General features: G+C 42.7%; 1 protein-coding gene across 2 annotated transcripts in view; it reads right to left on the reverse strand.

The window, feature by feature from the left end:
• Window positions 1–2005: 2005 nt before the first annotated feature.
• The window catches only part of LOC138296104 (zinc finger protein 75A-like), a 333312-nt gene continuing 316199 nt past the window's right edge, over window positions 2006–19118 (reverse strand). For both annotated transcript variants that reach the window (XM_069234960.1, XM_069234959.1), the window contains one exon: window positions 2006–10317. In XM_069234960.1, the coding sequence (XP_069091061.1) occupies window positions 9644–10317 (674 nt within the window). In that variant the 3' untranslated portion in view covers window positions 2006–9643. The remainder of the gene's footprint in view (window positions 10318–19118) is intronic.

The following is a 19118-nucleotide window of genomic DNA, read 5'->3' on the forward strand; positions in this document are numbered from 1 at the left end:
TTACAGCCCCCTGCACATAAAACCAATAGTACCTTTGACTGAAATGTAAAGCCTTCAAGGTTTCTCTTTACCAACTCTGAGAATGCATCAAAATCAGAATGGGACATAATGTTTTTGTGTTTTTGAGTTTTGTGGTGAGCATGCCAACTGATGTAAACTGAGCTAAGCACACACATCTGATACTTGGAAAACTATGCAGTCCCAGACGCAAACCAATAAACACTGCCCCCTCACAGAGAAGGGAAATCAGGCCAAAGTTCTATATAAGATTGCATCTTCACCTAGGAAGTGGTATTTGGTTAGTGCAGGATAGATAACAGAGGTTGTGAAGGTAAGGTTTATTATGTAGATACACAAGGGCAGCCTGCCACTAAGAAAGTAAGCGAGCACACAGTATTGTAGTCATGTAGATAGAGATTGAGTGCATGATAGGAAATGTAGTTTGAGTGAATAATAGGAAATAGTTACATGGAGGCATGGATGGATCTACCAATCCCCCGGCCAGGGCCAGCTCCAGTGACTAAAAGCACGGGAAAGAAGTAGCATATTTCGCCTAGCTCAACATTTTGACAGGGATAACCTCTTCCACAAGTTTCTAATCAGCATTTTGGTCTGCAGTTTTAGAACCTAATCGGTCCCAAGAGCTCAATTTCCCATAAGGAAGGAACAAAAGCAAAGATATATGTGCAACTGTGGCCCAACCTTCCTTGCAAAATCACAGAACAAATCTTATTATTAGTAGTAAAGTGGAGGAGCAAATGCTCAGCAACAGTTACATGCACAATCAGGGGAAGGGTGGAGCAAAGAATGACAGGATGCATTTTCTTAACTGTTTCCTCGTTACCAATTGTTGCTTACAACTGCAGGACACTCTTTTCACTAAGCAGCAGCAGATGAGCTGCATTTGCGATATTGCCATGGTCTCCACACACATTTCTTTAAGGTGCATTTCAAGCAAATACTTGACCATACCCAATTATGATAAAATACAGCTACAGAACTCTTAGGGTGCAACTAGCAGGTGAGCGACCAACCAAAGATGAGCTTTAGACGTTTCTGTGCTTCATGTACCAAAAGAAGAATACACAATGCCCACTGGGGTGACTACGTCAACTGAAATTAGAGTTTTGGGGTTTTGTAAACCTGAGGCCAACTGTTATGCTCTCACAAGTTAAGAGGAACCGAAATGACAGTTTCAAAAGGACTCTCTTGGCTGCTGCAGATCACAGCGTATTGTTGTAATAAATGACCTTATTGACAGTTCCAATTTCATTTCAGTGAAGTGTCTGGTAAGATCAAAGCACATCTGAAAATCAGATGTTAAGTGAAGCGTTTCTTCTGATTCATCCATAACATTATAGCCATTACCCTTGCTGAAGGTCTCTTATTATTTTCCCCAAGAATGTGCCAAACGTTCACTGCTTCAGAAAGAGATTCAAAGTTTTCTGATTTACAAGCTGGCAAAATCATTGTGACCTTCGCCTTCCTGACACAAGCATTTTTTGTATGTAAACATTCGCAGTAATAGAAATATAAATTATATCAAATCAGTTATTTGGCTACAATGCCACAGTGAGGGTCTCTTCAGAGGCTGATCATACAAAATACCCAAGTCAATTAGATGTGATTGCTGCCAAGTCTTGTTATCTGAAATTCATTCTGAGTAATGTTTGCCTACTTCCAATGTAGGGGTAGACAGGCTGATAAACTAATGAAAAGTCAACTCTTGTGAGTACTAACAGCGTCACTCTACTTACTTCATGATGGGATAACATTAGAAAAATACATATGTTTTGGATTTAAAATATATCTTATTTACGTCACTGTGAGAAGAGCTTGTAGCAAAACGATTGACAAATATACACATTCTTTTTGGTTACCAGTTAGATGGTTACCAGTTAGATGTCTAAATAATATTAGGATTTTAAATAAATCCAGAAAATGATTACAATCCAAAGATTAAAAAGATGAGTTATGAGAAATAATCACAATAAAATAATATGCGTTTGTTGGGTTTGTTAACGAAATTCATTACTTATGGTTTAACTTAAAAGTCTCATCATTATGGGTACGCTGTTTAAGCGTTCTACACGAAAACAAAGTATTAGGCAAATGAACACGTTTTGATAAATAACATATTGCTTCATCTGTGCAGCCAGAAGTGAGGCCACACTCCACCTAAGAGAATATGTAGCACTTGCTTTGGGTTGCTTCATTAAGGTGGTTACACATCAATTTTTTAATAATGCTAAATCAAGTGACTAAGTCCAGAAACATATTCAAATCTTTATAAAACATTCAGGAAGGCTTGAACCCAAGAATGAATATTACAGAAAACATAGCTAAAATGATTAACACCTTCTCAGGGCCTGAACTGCTCGAAGTATTTGATCATTTTAGGAATTTAATCATTCATGTTCTGGGGGCACTAACTCATCTGAACCACATGTAAGCAAAAACCTCTGAAGATGTCCAAGCACTGCTCTTTAAAAAACCATAGATTTAGACTTGGGTAGTAATGCCAGTGTGAAGAACAGGCAGCCACCAACAAAGATCACCGAATACCTCATTATGAAGACACATGCTTTTACCCAAGCCTGGAACGTAAAGACATTTAAAACTGTGTGCACGCTCAATTGTTAGATTTGTAATGCAAGGATTAGTATTTGCAGCCACAGTGATGTCTCTTGCATTTTCCCCTGAAGATTTTAACATGATTTGCAATAACATGCTACTGCTGAGATTCACAAAGTGGTGGAGAGTTTGGATTACCAGAAAGATGATATGCTCATTATGGGGGGCTCAAAAAATCCCATATCAAGATGCTTAAGTTAAATTCCAGCAGTGACAAAAAGAGCAGTCACATATTGTAGCACACCTACATTGTTATGTATTGTAATTGTATTGTATTGTAATCGTATTTATATAGCGCTTACTACCCCTGACGAGGCGTTGAAGCGCTTTTCGATGAGTAGCACGCTATTCCGGTACCCAAAAGAATTAGTGACGGATTAGTATAATTTAATAAGGAGTACAGTTTTAGTATTATTATGAGTTAATTTGAGTTGCGGATATGAGAGTTTGTTAGTTAGATTGACTGGAGTAATGGAGGGGTGGAGGAGGAAAGAAATCCAGAAGTGTTAATTGGGAGTTTATCCTTCATTTACTCAATCCAAAGGCTTGAGATGAATAAAAGGGGGAGAGGAGGGAAAAGAGGATGTGGAAGGGTTAGGGAGAGCATAGTAGGAGGGTGAGATGAATGCAGGAGAATTTAGTAGGGTTGTGTGGGAGGTCACAGAGGTACAGTGAGGGTTGGTGAGTTAGATGTGGAGGTGGAGGGAAGAGCTTAGGCAGAGATGTTTAGGAGATGAAAGTGGTCGAAGGGATTTGGGATGAGTCCGAGTGAGAATGGAGGATAGTTTGATAGAGACATGACATAAGAGTGATGAGTAGATAAGTGTGATAAAAGAGAGCAGAAATTCATAGATATCTAGTATAACAACCCAAAAAACCAGGAGCCATGCAAAGATCCACAAACATGCCAGGCACAGAAACAACATATACACATACATACACATATATATATATATATATTTATACACACAGACATATGAATACAACACACATATGCACATATAATACATAATTAGAATCATGGGTAAAAATATACTTAGTCATCCATCCATCATCCTGGTAAAAGGCGTGAATTCCTTTACCTACTTCGAGGGTGGACGGGGTGTGGCTCAGCGGGCGGAGCTTACAGGTGCTTTATAAAGGGAGAGCCTTCTACTCTGTGTCTCCAGCAGAGGAAGATAGAACCCGCGCGTCTCAGTCATATACAGATTACGCTCCAGTACATCCTCAGTTCACCTCCAGGAAGGATTCTAGATGTATATGCAATGCTAATAATTTCCATTAGACCTCGTTTGGCTTGAGTTTTATTAAAATCATTTTCAAGTCATAATATTTCTACACACAAGGACGCAGGTGGGAGTGGAGCCAACATGATGTTTTATGACATCCCCTCAAATCAACAGGTTATACCCTGCACCTTGATTACAGTGGAGAAAGGGCTTTAAGCCCTCCACTGGAATGGGCAAAGAGATGCGGCTGGTCAGATGTGCCTACTATTGAAGTAAATCAGAGTGTATGATGTTTTTAGCAGGGGTAAATAACTGTAAAATCATACTGAAGTAATCCAGCTTAAAGTCTATTAGTGAAATGAGCCTGGCCTTCAATCAGCACTCCTTAGTTAAGATACCTCTCGGAGAAATAAAGAAGTTAAGATCCAAACTGCTGCACTTCCATGCATTCAAGTGGCGAAGTGGAAGCAACATTGTATATAAGAGCAATGATAAGAGACATTAAGCACCAGCTCCAGAACTGGTGCAATAATGCATCAACTACAATCGGATGTGCACAATGGGGACCACCAGCGCTTTCACTGGTGGTTCCTCTAAACTCCTCATGCCTGTCTGTTTACCGTCCAGACACTGAGACCTGCAGGGCCAGAGTATCGGAATACTGAACAGGTTTTAATTATGTATTTGGCACATTAAAAAAAACATAATTTTGAGGAAAATCGTTAAACCTACATATATAATTGTTAAAGAATGTGTAATTTGATTAATCGGTAGAGTTAATGTGCTTTAAAACACACATTGCATGACTTTATAAAAAATGTTATCCTGGAGGAGAAAGACTTCTTTGTTTCTCTACAAATCTGTACACTAGTCCCTAACACAACATCCTGTAGACAAAAAAAAAATTCTACTGTCTTCAGAAAATATTTGAAGTTCAGTTTTTATATATATTTCATCCTTATTGTTTATATGTTACTATTTTGACTTTAGCACCAATGCTCTGCAGATAATAATATCTGTTTTATAATGGACGCTAACTAGGGGTTGATTCTTTTAACTCTAAATTCCTTTAGTACCCAATCTGTGTCAAGGACAGTCCCAGCATTGGCTTTTATGGCAAACTTTCCAAAGGTATTCGCCCAGGTAAGCAATTCAGTTCGTCTTTCAGAAATGATAGTGTAATGTTCAGTGTAATGTTCCAAAGACTGCTTACCCTTTTGAGTCCGTCGACAAATGATTCAAAATATTCAGACACCTTTAATTATTAAACCATTGATTTTATGGAGAAAAACATGTTCAGATGCTTCTCTTCCACTCCTGTGCTCGGTTGAGTGAAACTACCTTTCTATTACAGGCTATTAGAACATCCCGTGAAATTACAAACTGGCTGCTGTCTCTATGCCTGCTTGGCTCGTAGTCCAAGTGTCTCTTTGGCACCAATTGGGTGCAGCATAATGCTAGTGTTCACGTTCATTAATGCAGTTGTTTCATTTTATATCTTCTGTTGCTTATTCCGGGATCTTCAGACATCATTAGCAAAACATTTTTTAGGTTTAATGGAAGTTAGTTAGAAGACTGGCTTTTTTGTCTGTAAATGGTATATTAACATGTGAAAATGGAGCATACTTCTTCTTTGGCAAGAAAATGGATTTCATTGTGCCGAAGCAAAATCATGATTAAGATAAAACCAAGTTGACTTATAGCTAGTACTTTGTTCGACTCTTTGACAGAGTTTTTTCTGTACACATTCTTACAACTTCCCTTGCATTTTGTTCTCTCATTGAGTTCTTATTATCATCCGTGTCCGGGATTTTGTATATTTCATCCTTTTGTAGTTCATGTGCACAGTACAAAGTGGATCTTGGAACAAGTTTTTCTGCCCTGGAAATTCTTACTTTTATACACTTGTAAGACCAGGTCCACGTCCACAGAAACAAAACTGGATGTTTTTTTTTTTGTTTTTTTTTTTTTAATCACGAGACAATTGGGATTACAAGTAGGTATCAAACACAAGAGCATAAACTGTTTGGATCATTTCAAATAAACGAGATGCGATGGTCAAACCTTTACCGAAATCGAAAAATAATAGGTGGGGAAAACAATGCCATTTCTTTGATTATTCCTTAACACTGCTGAAGGTATTCTGACGTTCTGTGAAATCCCATTTGCCACCGCTATTTCATGTAGTATTTGAAAAAACCTTATCACAACCTAGAATCTGGGAGGTGAGTTGCTGCCTGTTTGAATATGTATTAATAACTTAATCTTGCAGACCTGCAACTTCACTTGTGATCCTGATTGAATCACTTCGATCATATAATTAATTGATTGACTTCATCTAAGACAGAGACCTTTTTGTCAACTCGTCGTCGAATTTTATTCTGCTTAATTTGGTCCTTAGTTTCAACAAATTTACACCAGTGAGTGAACCGTTAATTTTTTGCCAACATATTGATTTGTATCATCTCATATTCATGATCTGTAGGTAGTAGGTGCACAGAGGTGTTGAAGTGCCCGTATTTAAATAGCTATCAGCGATTGCGGGTGGCTATTTAGAGGTTTTTATTTTTTATTTTGAAGGTATTTACGTAAGTGGCCATCTGTCTGGAGTGCTTTTGGGATTTTCTTCACTGTTTATAGTTGCTTCTGTAGCAAATGCATCTCCATAATCTTACCTAAAATGAATGTGCCAGTTATTAACGTCAGTGGCTAAATCATAATTTTTCGATTCCCCACTGTGCGTACAAAACGTTCTTGGATTTTTTCTCAACATAATCTGTTAATTCCTTTGACAGGGTCTTCATGCCTGCTTAACAGCTGCTACAAAAATGTATGTGTATTATTAGTGGTATGAGAAAATGGTATTCTAGAAACCACGAGCTTGTTTGCTTAATTACCTCAATCTCGTCTATAAATTACAATATTTGTATTCTTCCTGTGTAGTTTTGGAGTTAAACATTTTCAACCCTTTTGTCCATCATTGTATTTTCAATGCTGCAATTTCAAGAAGGACTTTCCTTCTTGCCTCTATTTTGGAGTTTAACATTGTTAAAGAAGCTTTCTCACAAATTCGTAGGATGTCCAATTCTAGAACCTGCTTAATCATGCAATGTCATACCGGTAGGTACATATTAGCGTAGTATTGACAAAACTGTTGGTTCAAAGCGCCACAATGTGTGAAACAACTGTCCCTAGGTGACAGAGGTGTACCCTAGCACTTCGGAAAGGACATCACCAATAAGGTTGACTTTCTCTACCTGATTTCATCCTGGAACCATCGCCACCTGCCACCCCAAATGCCGTTGCACTCTGCTCTAGGAGCTCTCCTTCCCATAACGGACACCTTATTTACAGCAGAGCCGATAGCTGGTGAGCTACTGCAAAGGGAAGGCTGCAGGAGACAGCGAATACTGATTTTACTATGAAAACAGAGCTATTTTGACTCACTCATCCAGTCTCCATCTGTTTAAATGAATAGCAAAATACCCAAGCATAGGAAGCGTGCAACGAAGGCTGGTGGAAGTGATATTTAAACCAGAGCATATGTGACAGCCCAGCAGTTAGACCGGACAGCCTTAGGATGGGCACCCCTACCTTTTTGCCTGCCTCCCTCCACTTTTTGGACACTGTTTTTGTTGGTTGTAGGACTGCACACTTTACCACTGCTACCCAGTGCTAAAGTGCATATGCTCTCTCCCTTCAAACATGGTAACCTTGGTTCACACCTGACTGACTTATTTGATCTACTTATAAGTCCCCAGTAAAGTGCACTACATGTGCCAGGGCCTGTAGCTCAAATGCTACTAGTGGGCCTGCAGCACTGATTGTGCCACCCACATAAGTAGCCCCTTAGCCATGCATCAGGCCTGCCATTGCAAGGCCTGTGTGCAGTTTCACTGCCACTTCGACTTGCCATTTTAAAGTACTTGCCAAGCTTTAAATGTTCCTTTTTCCACATATAAGTCACCCCTAAAGTATGCCCTAGGTAACCCATAGGGCAGGGTGCTGTGTAGGCAAAAGGCAGGACATGTACCTGTGTAGTTTACATGTCCTGGTAGTGTAAAACCCCTAAATTAGTTTTTACACTGCTGTGAGGCCTGCTCCCTTCACAGGATAATTTGGATTGTGTGAGACTTAACCTGAGTAGAGTGAGGGTCCTTGCCTGGACAGGAGGTAACCTGACTGCCAACCAAAGACCCCATTTCTAACACCAGCTTTACACAGCAGTTTACTAAAGTTGTGTTTTTGAAATACCAATAAAAATGACCAGGTTCAAATGGCCATGAAAACTACACACATTAGGGACTACTGTATAGTCCAGCAATCTTTTATGCATCAAATTATTATATATAATTATATATTATAAGGTTCTTGAGCAACTATTTCTAGGGTAAGGGTTGGGTCTTTGGACGTCAACACCACAACAACCTTCTTCCCCTGTCAGTGAGTGGAAAGCAAATTCACAAAGGTTCTGACCAAGGCCCAAGACTGTAACTAGGAATGTACTTAATGAAAGGAAACACACTGAAGCCATATTAGTCTGTCAGATCTGTAGCCTCGGTAAGAAACCTGACTACTGCATGAAGCTCCTTCAAAGCTCTCGCTATTAAATCAGTAGGTACTTTTTACACAATGGCATTATTGGGATCTTTTTACTGGTAATGACATTGCATGGCAAAATCAAGATGGTATAGTGAAGCAGGCGTAAGGTGATATTTGGAACCCGTCTCTTGTATTTTCTTTAAGCAAAGGAATCAGGCAGAAGAACCTACAGATTCGTCTGGGGAAGAAGACAAGGTGCTATGAAGTAAACTCATGTTGCTTCGTACAAAATGAATTCCTAGTATTTTCTATATGCCGGGTTCCTGACCAAGTCTTTTTGAGGTGAAAAGTTAGGGCGACATTGGTGTGAACGGGAATACACAAAAATAGGTGAAGTGAGGGGTACCCCAAACAAGGGAGGCAATGCTTTAGTGCTTTAGCAAAAGTGACATAAACCTCTGTCCCACAAGGCCTTCACATCTGTGCCATAAAACAGGGTGTTTGATGAGTACAGGAATGTGATCTTGTGTGCAAAGAGGAAAAGCCCATGAAAAGTATTACATTGGGCACTTAGGGTGCGTCTTTGAAAACATCATGCGCTATGACACTGGCTGTTTAACCAGAGGAAAAGCAAAGGAGGAAGTATGTGGGTTTAGGGCTTTACAACGGAGGGTAACTCTAGGCCAGTATCTGGGCTAACATTCTTTCAAATGCCACTTTACTTTGCTTTGCTACAATCTACGTGGAGATGGACATTACACACTGTGAAAAATAATGGGGGGTAGAGCTAAGAGTACCTACAGTAGATACAAATATTATTAATCAGTTACTGAATAGTATGGGTACATTAATGGCCATGTTTGTTGACAGTATGTTTATTGTCTGAAAGTATCATTACTGTGGTATGCCTGTTCAGCTAAGTCCTTCAGCTGCCAAGCTACACAGGAACATAATACATATTTTATCTCTTTGTGATTGAGCTATTCACACCTGCAGTAAATCAGGTGTGAACTCAGTTAAAAATGAGCTACCTGTTGGCTGTGCTAATTCTAGGGTAACATATGCGATGTGCACTAGTGCCACTTCCCCCTGGTTGTGTGGTTTGTTCCATGTTGAAGTCTCTCTTGCTACACAGTCAAAATTCAGAGACTGCAGTATGTCTTGTTAGTATTGTTTACTATTATTTGTATTTTTTATGTATGATCCAGGTTTCGTTCAAAGGATACATCCTCACCGAGTCAGTGTCTCCTTTTCCGATGTTGATTGAGATCACTTTTTGATGTGAAGTTTTTTTCACATTCAACACATGTGTACGGCTTTTCTCCAGTATGAATTCTTATGTGTCCATTAAGATTATCTTTCCGATTAAATCTTTTGGGGCAGAAAGGACATGGATATGGTTTTTCACCAGTATGTGTTCTATAGTGTGTGATCAAATGGCCCTTTCGAAAGAAGCTTTTATCACAGACAGTACATGCATAAGGTCTCACTGCTGAACGCATTCCTGTTTGTCTAATAAAGTCCCTTTGCAGAATGTAACTTTTCTCAAATTGATCACCTGTGCATGGCGCAGGATTCTGCTGAGCGTCTGGAAGACCATTAAAAAAAGATGACGTCCTCAAGTTATCCTCAAATTCATTATATTTCTTTGATACCTTTACTCTCGGATGTCCCTGCTGTAAACCATAATGCTCTGCGTTACTGAAAGCATGTTCAGTCTGAATAGGTTTCCTTCGGCTCATTTCTTGATATCGTTCTGACCTCTGCTGACTTCTAGAGTTTGTCACCCTAAGAGAGCTGTGGAACATCCTACAATTATTTTTTTCAGATGAGGTTTTGTAGGGTGTTGTAATGTTCCTGGTGCATTGTTTTGACTCCCCAGATATTTTTTGCCGGTTTATGCTTCCATCACCTGTTGGATTGAAAGAAGAGTCAGTCATACAAATAGAAAATTTGCTTAGAAAGAAACATAACTTAGTCCAACAATATTAACCAACGAAAATGTGTATAAACACATTACATTATTTAAAATACTACGAGGGGAGACAGGGATATAAAAACACTAAGGACCTGATTTACAATTTCATAAACACCACAATTTCTGGATTAAAATACTTAATATTGAGGAGAGTCCATGAACTATATTTCCTTCTGAGTACCATACTGATTACGGAAGAAATTCTGGCAATGAAATCTAAATTAGATTTGCCTTTGCTAGGTAGAAATTGAAGGATTCCTCACTAATTCCCTGTATTGGCGTACATGTTTATCATATTTAAACACAAAAAGGTTTGCTTATTTTTGGAAATGTTTAGCTTGTTTGGTGGCTTTCATAAGTTGCATTCTGAAATATCAACTCTGGTTGTAATAGCGGGTAATCATTCCCGAAACCAGTGTTTGACCAGCAGAGACAATTTCGACCTCAACAATGTGGGTTGGGAGCATTTTTATCGTGAGTCAAACAACTGCATCACTGGGCTGGCTCAGAACAAATGCATTATTGGAAATTTCACACAAAAAATACAGTTTTGTAAGCAATACCTTCAAAAGAAACTTTATGCGGAGTCACTTGCTGTAAGGAAACAGGCCATTAGTTCGGTTGCCTGCAGAAGTAATTGGTCCACAATCCTCCCCCTCATTGGTAATCAAACACCCCATTGTAGCGCCTGATTTTCTCAGGGTACCGAAGCAAATCAGTCCAAGACCTTACTCGGGGGAGGTAGTGTGGGCTAGTAATCATCATTCGCTGGCAGGTAATAATAATAAATGATTGTCCAGTCTGAGCTTTTTCTTTAAAAAAAAAGTAAATTTATTACACACACTTCACTTAATGCAGATGGTAATTTACAAATACACATAAGACTCATGGAAATACTTATGATAACAGTACACTTGATCCTCAAAGGGACATGACCCCCCCCTCCCCCCCCCCAAAATAAAAATAAAAATCACAGTAACCCCTCCCTGCACAAGAAAGCACATAACCATATAAGAGGGTAGCACTTTAAATGATGTCAATGTTACCACGCTTAAAGACCACAATCACGTCATACATCAGTCCATCCCTAACCTCAGTAACTATAATCCATCTGTCATCATAATAAGTAATAAAGCATTGCAACCATGTGCACACATTATAATTAATAGAACATTGCAGCCTTTCAGGAATAATTATTACTATCAGCAATAACAATACCTTTAAACAGAGCATTGTACAAACATAAAACGAGTCTTTCTTAAACTAAGGCCACAAAACCTGAAGCCATGGAACCCGCCAACAGAGGTCGCTGCACTCCCAGGCTATACAACAACAGTTGCAGCCTTGGGAGTGCTTAACTTTAAATTGAGAACGCCAAGGGGCTCATGATTCATTTGACCATGTCGACCATGTCAACCTAGGGTCAGTGCGTTTCTGAAACTTTTATTTGGGAGAGAGCTGCAGCACTCCTGCAGAACTCCGCCTGCCCCCACTCTCTATTCTGCTTTTGGTTGAGCCCCTGCCATCCGGGGGCCACAACATAAATGAGGTTCGCCTGAAAGAGCCTCACAGGGCCCTATGGGGAGCTCCTTGCAGGAGTTTGAATCTGGAATGAGTGACTCCGGACGTATTATTTTGATGATGTTGTGCAGCCTTGAGTCACATGGCTTTTCCCTTTTTTTAAAACATCAGGGCGTCTGGTCCTCCCAGGCACCCCGCATGGCTCCTTTATTGGGGGATAGTTTGTGGTGCGCACTCCTGGCTGGCTCCCTGATTGCCCAGCATCTTCTTTTACCGAAGCAGGAGCCGGAAGTACTCTTCTGCCCTGCCAGCTCCATGCAGGCGGAGTGCCTCCTTTGTGGTATCTGCCATGCTCCTCCTAGAAATTGGGAGCGGGGGAAGGCCCACCACAGGTGGGAGAGCACAGCACCACTTCCTACTGTGCTCTTGATCATAAGAGGCCCACAGATGGGGCACCGGACCCCATCCTTCTGCTGGGGAAGGGCAGCACTTTCCCCTCCACCAACTGTATTTAGGCCACAGAGATTGGGTTCCGGGCCCCTTTCTTCATCGTTGGAGGATTGGGGGGGGTTTGCAATGGGGCTCTCCCGTGCCTCTTGCGTTGGGGGACAAGAGATGGGGCCCTAGTCCCCTTTTATCTTTGCTTGGGGGGTGGAGGCTCGATGGCGCTTCCACATTGCTTTGGTGGTGGTGGGGACCGAGAGGTTCCCCAACCTCCGTTTACATAAACTGGACCAGGGGTTGGGATCCTCAAACATCCAAACTGCTGAGAAGGTGGCCCCATGCAAGCCCCTTCCAGTGTTTCTCAAAAAGTAATGGTCCCTCTTGTTGACCTCCCGGGCCCTGGAGCACACCAGAGGTTTTAACTGCCTTGCAACAGCTTCACATGCTCATTTCCTTGCTGGGCAGAGGGTCAAAGATCAACTCTTTCTTCCCCAGAGATCCTGGGCCCTGTTGTGCTGATTCTCACAATCAAGGGCTTATTTTGTACCTAGTGGTGAGCCCTGTCCACCTGGAGCCTTTTCTTCAGGTCTCCTGGCCTCTAAAGTGGCACACTTTGCAGTGAGCTAGTTCCACTGGCTTCCTATATCAGCCTTTGTCCTTCTTCTTGTCCTCTGAAGTTTCTTTCCTCCTGTGCAGAAGTCCAGTACTTTCCCCAACTGGACCTTAGGGAGTATAAAGGGACCAGCTTTGCTGGTCCTGGAGGGAGGCCCATTGGCCTTGGTGGTCAACTATAAGCATATTCCTCAGTCCAAGAGGGCATCAGGGGTTTCTCCAATCAGTTGTCCATAGCTGCCGCCATCCAGTCTCAATGTGAAGCTCCAACAAAAAGCACTCTCTTACATTGTGCAAGTTTTGTTAAATTGGGGTTGAAAAATTCTAGATGTCAGGCACCCCTGGTCAATCTTAGGATGACACATCACCTCTTCACCCCTGTCCCAACCCTCCTGCAAAGCATGCTGGGACAATTCAAGAGGGCACCATCCATGGGCCACTGGTCATATCTCCTTTGTGGGTCTCAGCTCTGTCCCTTCGCTGACATCACTGCCAGGGCCTTTCCCACCAAAGCTTTAAAGCCCCCTCCTGTGTTGGCTCCAGAGGTCTGTGCTCGCTCTTGTGCTCCGGTGCCTAAGCTGTCTCAACCCTGGTACAGTGTAAAAGCTAATTAATGGATGCACATTTTCTTTCCCACCCCTTCCTCCTTAGGAGCACAAAGAAGTGCTGTTAATTGCTCCCTTTGTGTGGGAGGCCTTTGCTCCTTCTGATGGAGAGTAATGTAATTAACTTGGCCAAGTAGGTTGAGAAAAAGCCTGGACTCTGACCGAGCTCAGCCAGGGAAATATAACTACCCTGCAAGATGGAACAGGTGAACATATACCTGTCTGGGACTTGTATATTGCAAATCAAAACCTAGCTGGACTTTGTAGACCACTGGGATGCAAAACTGCACAATAAGGCAGATTTCCTCCATGTCTATAATAAAGTGTCACTGCAGTCAAAACAGTAAACCACACTGACTGTTCACTAATAATAAATGGCCTACCCAAGGTCAATATCTAACCCAGCAGAGTCCCCTATCCACCAAGCTACCTGTATGCAGTTACCGGACTCTGAATAATGGAAGTCTCATATGTGCAACCATCTAAGTTCCCCTTACCCTAGCTGCGTCGCAGCGGCCTTATCCTAAAATGCAGTTCCTACCAGTAAACATGAACCATCCATTTCCCGGGTGACTACCATGAGACCCCAGTTGTGGTACTCGCCCACAGAAAAAAAAAAGTCCCAAACCAGGCGATCCAAAAGTGAACAATATGGTGTATTAAATGGGCAGAACCAATTTCATTAGACACTGCCGTGAGTGAATACTACTGGGAAAAACTAGCCACCCCTGATAGGTGTTTGTCTAGTCAGCGATAACAAGTGACGATGAGGTCACCGCAGACACATCACTAAACAGTCCTCTGCCATCCCATATATCTTATGGTGACTGTCCACCACCCAGACCGCCGCCACCCAGACCACCAAACGGCAATCTGCCATCAAGACAACCCACCTCACTAACCCATGAGGCCACCTCTCCCTACAGGGAACCCAGACTCCACTTCGAGTCCTCCTGGTTCTAGAGAGAATGCATCTAGGACGCTAAAAGCAGTCATGGACCAGGCAGATCTAAGCCTACCCTTGCCCTGGTCCCGCACTACTACACCTCCCACACTCACTCTGGCAAGGGTTCAAAGCATCACCACTGATACCTTCACATTAGACATGTCCAAAACCTATCTTCTGTGTCACCAGCTGTTCTCCCTTTGGAGATCACTCAACCCAGTACCCTCTCTCACTCAGGTCTCTACAACATAAAGATGCAGACTCCAATGACACACACCAACAGCACTTTTGCTGGGGTCTATAACTGCCACCACCCTTATGGGACGACTGTCTTCCCTAAAGAAAGAATAGCCTACTCACAACACTTGGTATTCTCCTGACAGAGAAGCATCCTTGGGCCCTTGGCCTGGGTCCCGGATGGAACATCAGAATCCAGCTCATGATTCACCACCACACTGGCAGTACCTGAAGTGCTGAGATCTCCTTGTCAGGCAAACCTGTAGCACTCTCTCCCTCTGTAGCTCCTCACGGGAACCACCTAGATAACCTAGAACCCCCTTTGTTCTCCACTGCCAGAACAGGGCCAATGCCCCCTACTTTAGGAGCTCTCACCCATGTCTTCTAGGAGCCTCAAGCCCTACCTTCCCTAGGAATTCACCCAACCCCTAAGGGCTACATAGGTGAGGCTCAGATCAACTTCACCCATACTTGCTCTCTTTAGGCAACTCCTCGGCCTCCCAGCAGTCCACATGGAGACCAACTAGGGACCCTAATGATCCTCTTCTTGGAATTTGACACGTGGCCCTGTAAGCGTATTCTGTCACCTTCCACCTTCTGCACTATCCTTAGTACACCCACCATGCACCCTTCAGAAGTCTGTTGGGCAAAGCCATGTGCAGCCTGCCCCTCTTTGACAGCTCAGATACTAGAATCCCTAACGGACGTGACTGCACAAACCCAGACCGAAGTGCAGGGTCCCTTTAATCAAGATAGACCCCACCTGGACCCCTGTTTATGCCACTGCGGGCACACCCGCCTTCTGTATCACCTTGCTGAGGGGTGCACCCACCAGCAAAGGCACTTCAAGGGGGCCACAGGGATGCACTCCAATACTAACACACCTAAAGTGCAGCAGACAGAGCCTCTGCAGCCTATCCTTCATTCACAACACAGAGCTCAATCTCTAAGAGAAGTGGCTTCCAGTCCCCCCTGTCTTGGGGTCTGATCCCACAGGACATACCTCTTTGGTCTCTCGACTAGGCATCTCCCAAGCCACAACCTCAGGCTCAAAACAACACTCTCAAGGTTGACTTCCCTTATTGCCTTTGGGCGGACACCTACCCTTACTCTAATACCTCTTGGTCCACTATTAACCCATTCCCGGTATCTAGGGAGTCCACGACTCCCACTGAGATCTCAGGGTTAGTCATTTAGCCCACCTAGGAGGTACCACAATACTACTTCCTTTGTGAACCATCCTCCTCTTGCACCCCCACCACTATGGGCCACCATTGTGGGAAAAACAAATTGGGGACCACACCACCCTTCTGGCAGGACCCCTAGGCGTGTCACTACTTCTGGGTACCCCACCCTTCTAGTAGCTGCTGGCCTGGGCCAATAGCTGGAAGATCTCTGCAGAAAACAAATGACTAAATGTGGGCTCCCTCTCGCAAAATCTGTCCTGTCCCTAGCAAGTGCAAGAATTTCCCAGAGCCTCTCATTACCTTCTACCCCTAAGAAAAAAGGCCCACTCCTACACCTCAAATATTTGATGTGGGTATCTGTTGCCCTCTCTAAACCTCTAGGGAAGAACCTTCCACATACAGGCCTAGTGTGTGGTGTAGTCTTGGAATTCAAAGGGATATTATGGCCTGGAACACACTGATGGAAACGGTTCTGTGAAAGCACACCCCACCATCACATAATTTGCAAATGCAAATCAGTCACAATAACACATTTTAAACATTCCAACCTCAATGTCTTCACATGATATCTGTATGCAGGGGCTTTTCTTTCCCACATCTTTAGGTCACATAACTAAAACTTTGAATCCCTCTCATAGTTTTGCAGTCTGATATTTGCTCATTAATACAGAGGTAATGTGTGGAAAAACTGGACTTAACAAATGCTATACAATGCATACTGGAACTGGATACTATGTATCAGCCACTGGGCACAAATGTAAGTAAACAGGCTATTAGTTGTGCTATGTGGATCCACAGCCAGTGCCCCCCCTCACTGGGAACCAACCCCCTCATCATAGACTTTGACACTCTCAGGGTAGCAAAGTAGAGCAGTCCAAGGCTTACCCAGGGGAGGTGATGTGGGCTAGTAATCATCATTCGTTGGAGTGCAATAATCAATCAATCAAATTGAATTTGTAAAGCACGGCTTGTCACCCCAGAGGGAATCCTGGTGCCTGCTGCCTGTGTTAACCGAAGAGCCAGGTCTTGAGCCCTTTCCTGAAGTAGGTCAGTGAGGATGTGGTGTGAAGGTGGAAAGAGAGGATGTTCCAGGCTTTGGCAGTGAGGTGAGAGCTGGATCGTCCTCCACAGCGGCAGCAGTGTATGCGTGGTATTTGTGCGAGCGCATGGTGTGTAGAGCAAAGGTTTTTGGGAGGTCCATGGAAATGCAGGCAGTGGTTTAGGTAGGTGGGTCCTTAGTTGCGGAAGGCTTTGTAGGCATGAGTCAGTAGTTTGAAGTGGCATCTTTTCTGGATCGGGAGCCAGTGAAGGTCCTTCAGGTGCTGGCTGAAGTGTCTTCACTTGGGCAAGTTGAGGATCAATCTAGCGGCTACGTTCTGCATTGTCTGGAGTCTTTGCATAAGTTCAGTGGTGGTGCCTGCGTAGAGTGCGTTGCTGTGTTCCTGGTGCAAATGGGAAGCTATTTGAAGGCTTTGTGGAGCATGTGGAACCAGGCTGAGGTGACGCATTGACCTGGCATTTCAGGGGGAATTTACTGTTGAGAATGATACTGAGGTTGCATGCATGGTCTTTCAGCTTGGGGGTGGGTCAGAGTTACGATGGCCACCAGGAGTTGTTCCAGAGGGCTGTGTGTCTGCTGAAGTTCAGAACTTCAGTCTTGTCCATGATGAGCTTCAGGCAGTTGCCCCTCATCCAGGCTGGTACGTTCTACACGCAGTTGTAGAAGCTTGTCTTAGTCAGGGTGGGGTATTCTGAGAGCGAGAGGACACGCTGCGTGTAGTCGACATGCTGATGTTGTGTGATCTTTATATGTCTGTGAGTAGTGTCATGTAGACATTGAAAAGTGTTGGGCTTAGGGATGAGCCTTGGGTGATGCCGCAGATGGTGTGCTTGGCTTGCAAGAAGGGGAGAGGCAGACTTTCTGGGTGCATCCCATGAGAAAGAATGCCATCCATCTGAGTGCATGAAGTGATCCCAATCTGGCATAGTCGTCATTGAGTGTATAGTGGGAGACGGTTTCAAAAGCTGCGGGGAGGTTGAGCACAGCTGATCCTCCTCTGTCGAGTAGGCTGTGGATGTTGTCAGTGGGCAAAGCAAAATACTATCTCCTAAAGAAGCCAAACAAGGATTATTGGACCAACACCGACATATTCAAGTACACAAACTGGCAACCATCCTGCATAGTTCTAAAATTACAAAATATGTACAAAACTATTGCTTGCAAAACAATATAAAACCTCTCTCAACATACCTAACAAGAATCTTTATTGCAAAAAACCCCAGTGTTTATCAGAGTGGATGGCCAATCTCAAAACTCTGGTAATTTGTGAGATTACATTTAACAAAATACCTGTCCATAGCCTTTAACACAATGTGAAAATAACCAACTGCTAAAGGCTTCCTCACCTCAACATATACTTTTCAAGATTAATAAGCTTGACCAACTGCCTTTGCCATAATGTCTCGTAATTTGGAGACCAGACATATTGTTTTCAGTCCACCAAAAACTGGCATATAGCTTGTCACCATAACCAATTTGCAACTACAGTTTTGAGTGTAAGCTTTTTCCCCAAGGCAGCCATCAAAAACTGCCTAAAACGGATATTCACAGAGCAAACCTTTTATAACCACGATTTGTCACACTGGGTAATCAACACCAAACCCATTGCCTATGACAGTTATCTGTGACATTTCAAGTAACAAAATACCTATCTGTAGGCTTTAATGTAAGGTAATAATAATGCACATATAAATGCCTATCAAATTTAACACATTTTTCAAAATAAATACTTCAGGCCTAGTGCCTTTATCATAACATTTCATAATGAATAGATAAGGCCTATTGCCAGGATCACTGGCTTGCCACCATAGCCAACAATATAAATGTAATACATTAGTCTTAGCAAAGCATATAAAACAGTACAATTTGCATACTGTGTTTTGCTATCCAAATAGAGTTAAAGCCTAAATTGATAACAGTTAGTTTATCACTAAATTAACAATCTAAAGACAAATTATTGAGTACATATTATTACAGTTGGGCAAACTGCCCTTTTTCCCGTTCCTTGGTAAGAGGGTGTGAAACTTCAGCCAATTTCATGGCTTCTGCCTCCTGCAGACTGACACAAGCATTGGTAAAGCCAATAGGTTTCACCTGTGCGAGATCTATTGTCTTCGTCAATG

This window comes from Pleurodeles waltl, chromosome 5 (assembly GCF_031143425.1).
Source record: "Pleurodeles waltl isolate 20211129_DDA chromosome 5, aPleWal1.hap1.20221129, whole genome shotgun sequence".
NCBI lineage: Eukaryota > Metazoa > Chordata > Amphibia > Caudata > Salamandridae > Pleurodeles > Pleurodeles waltl.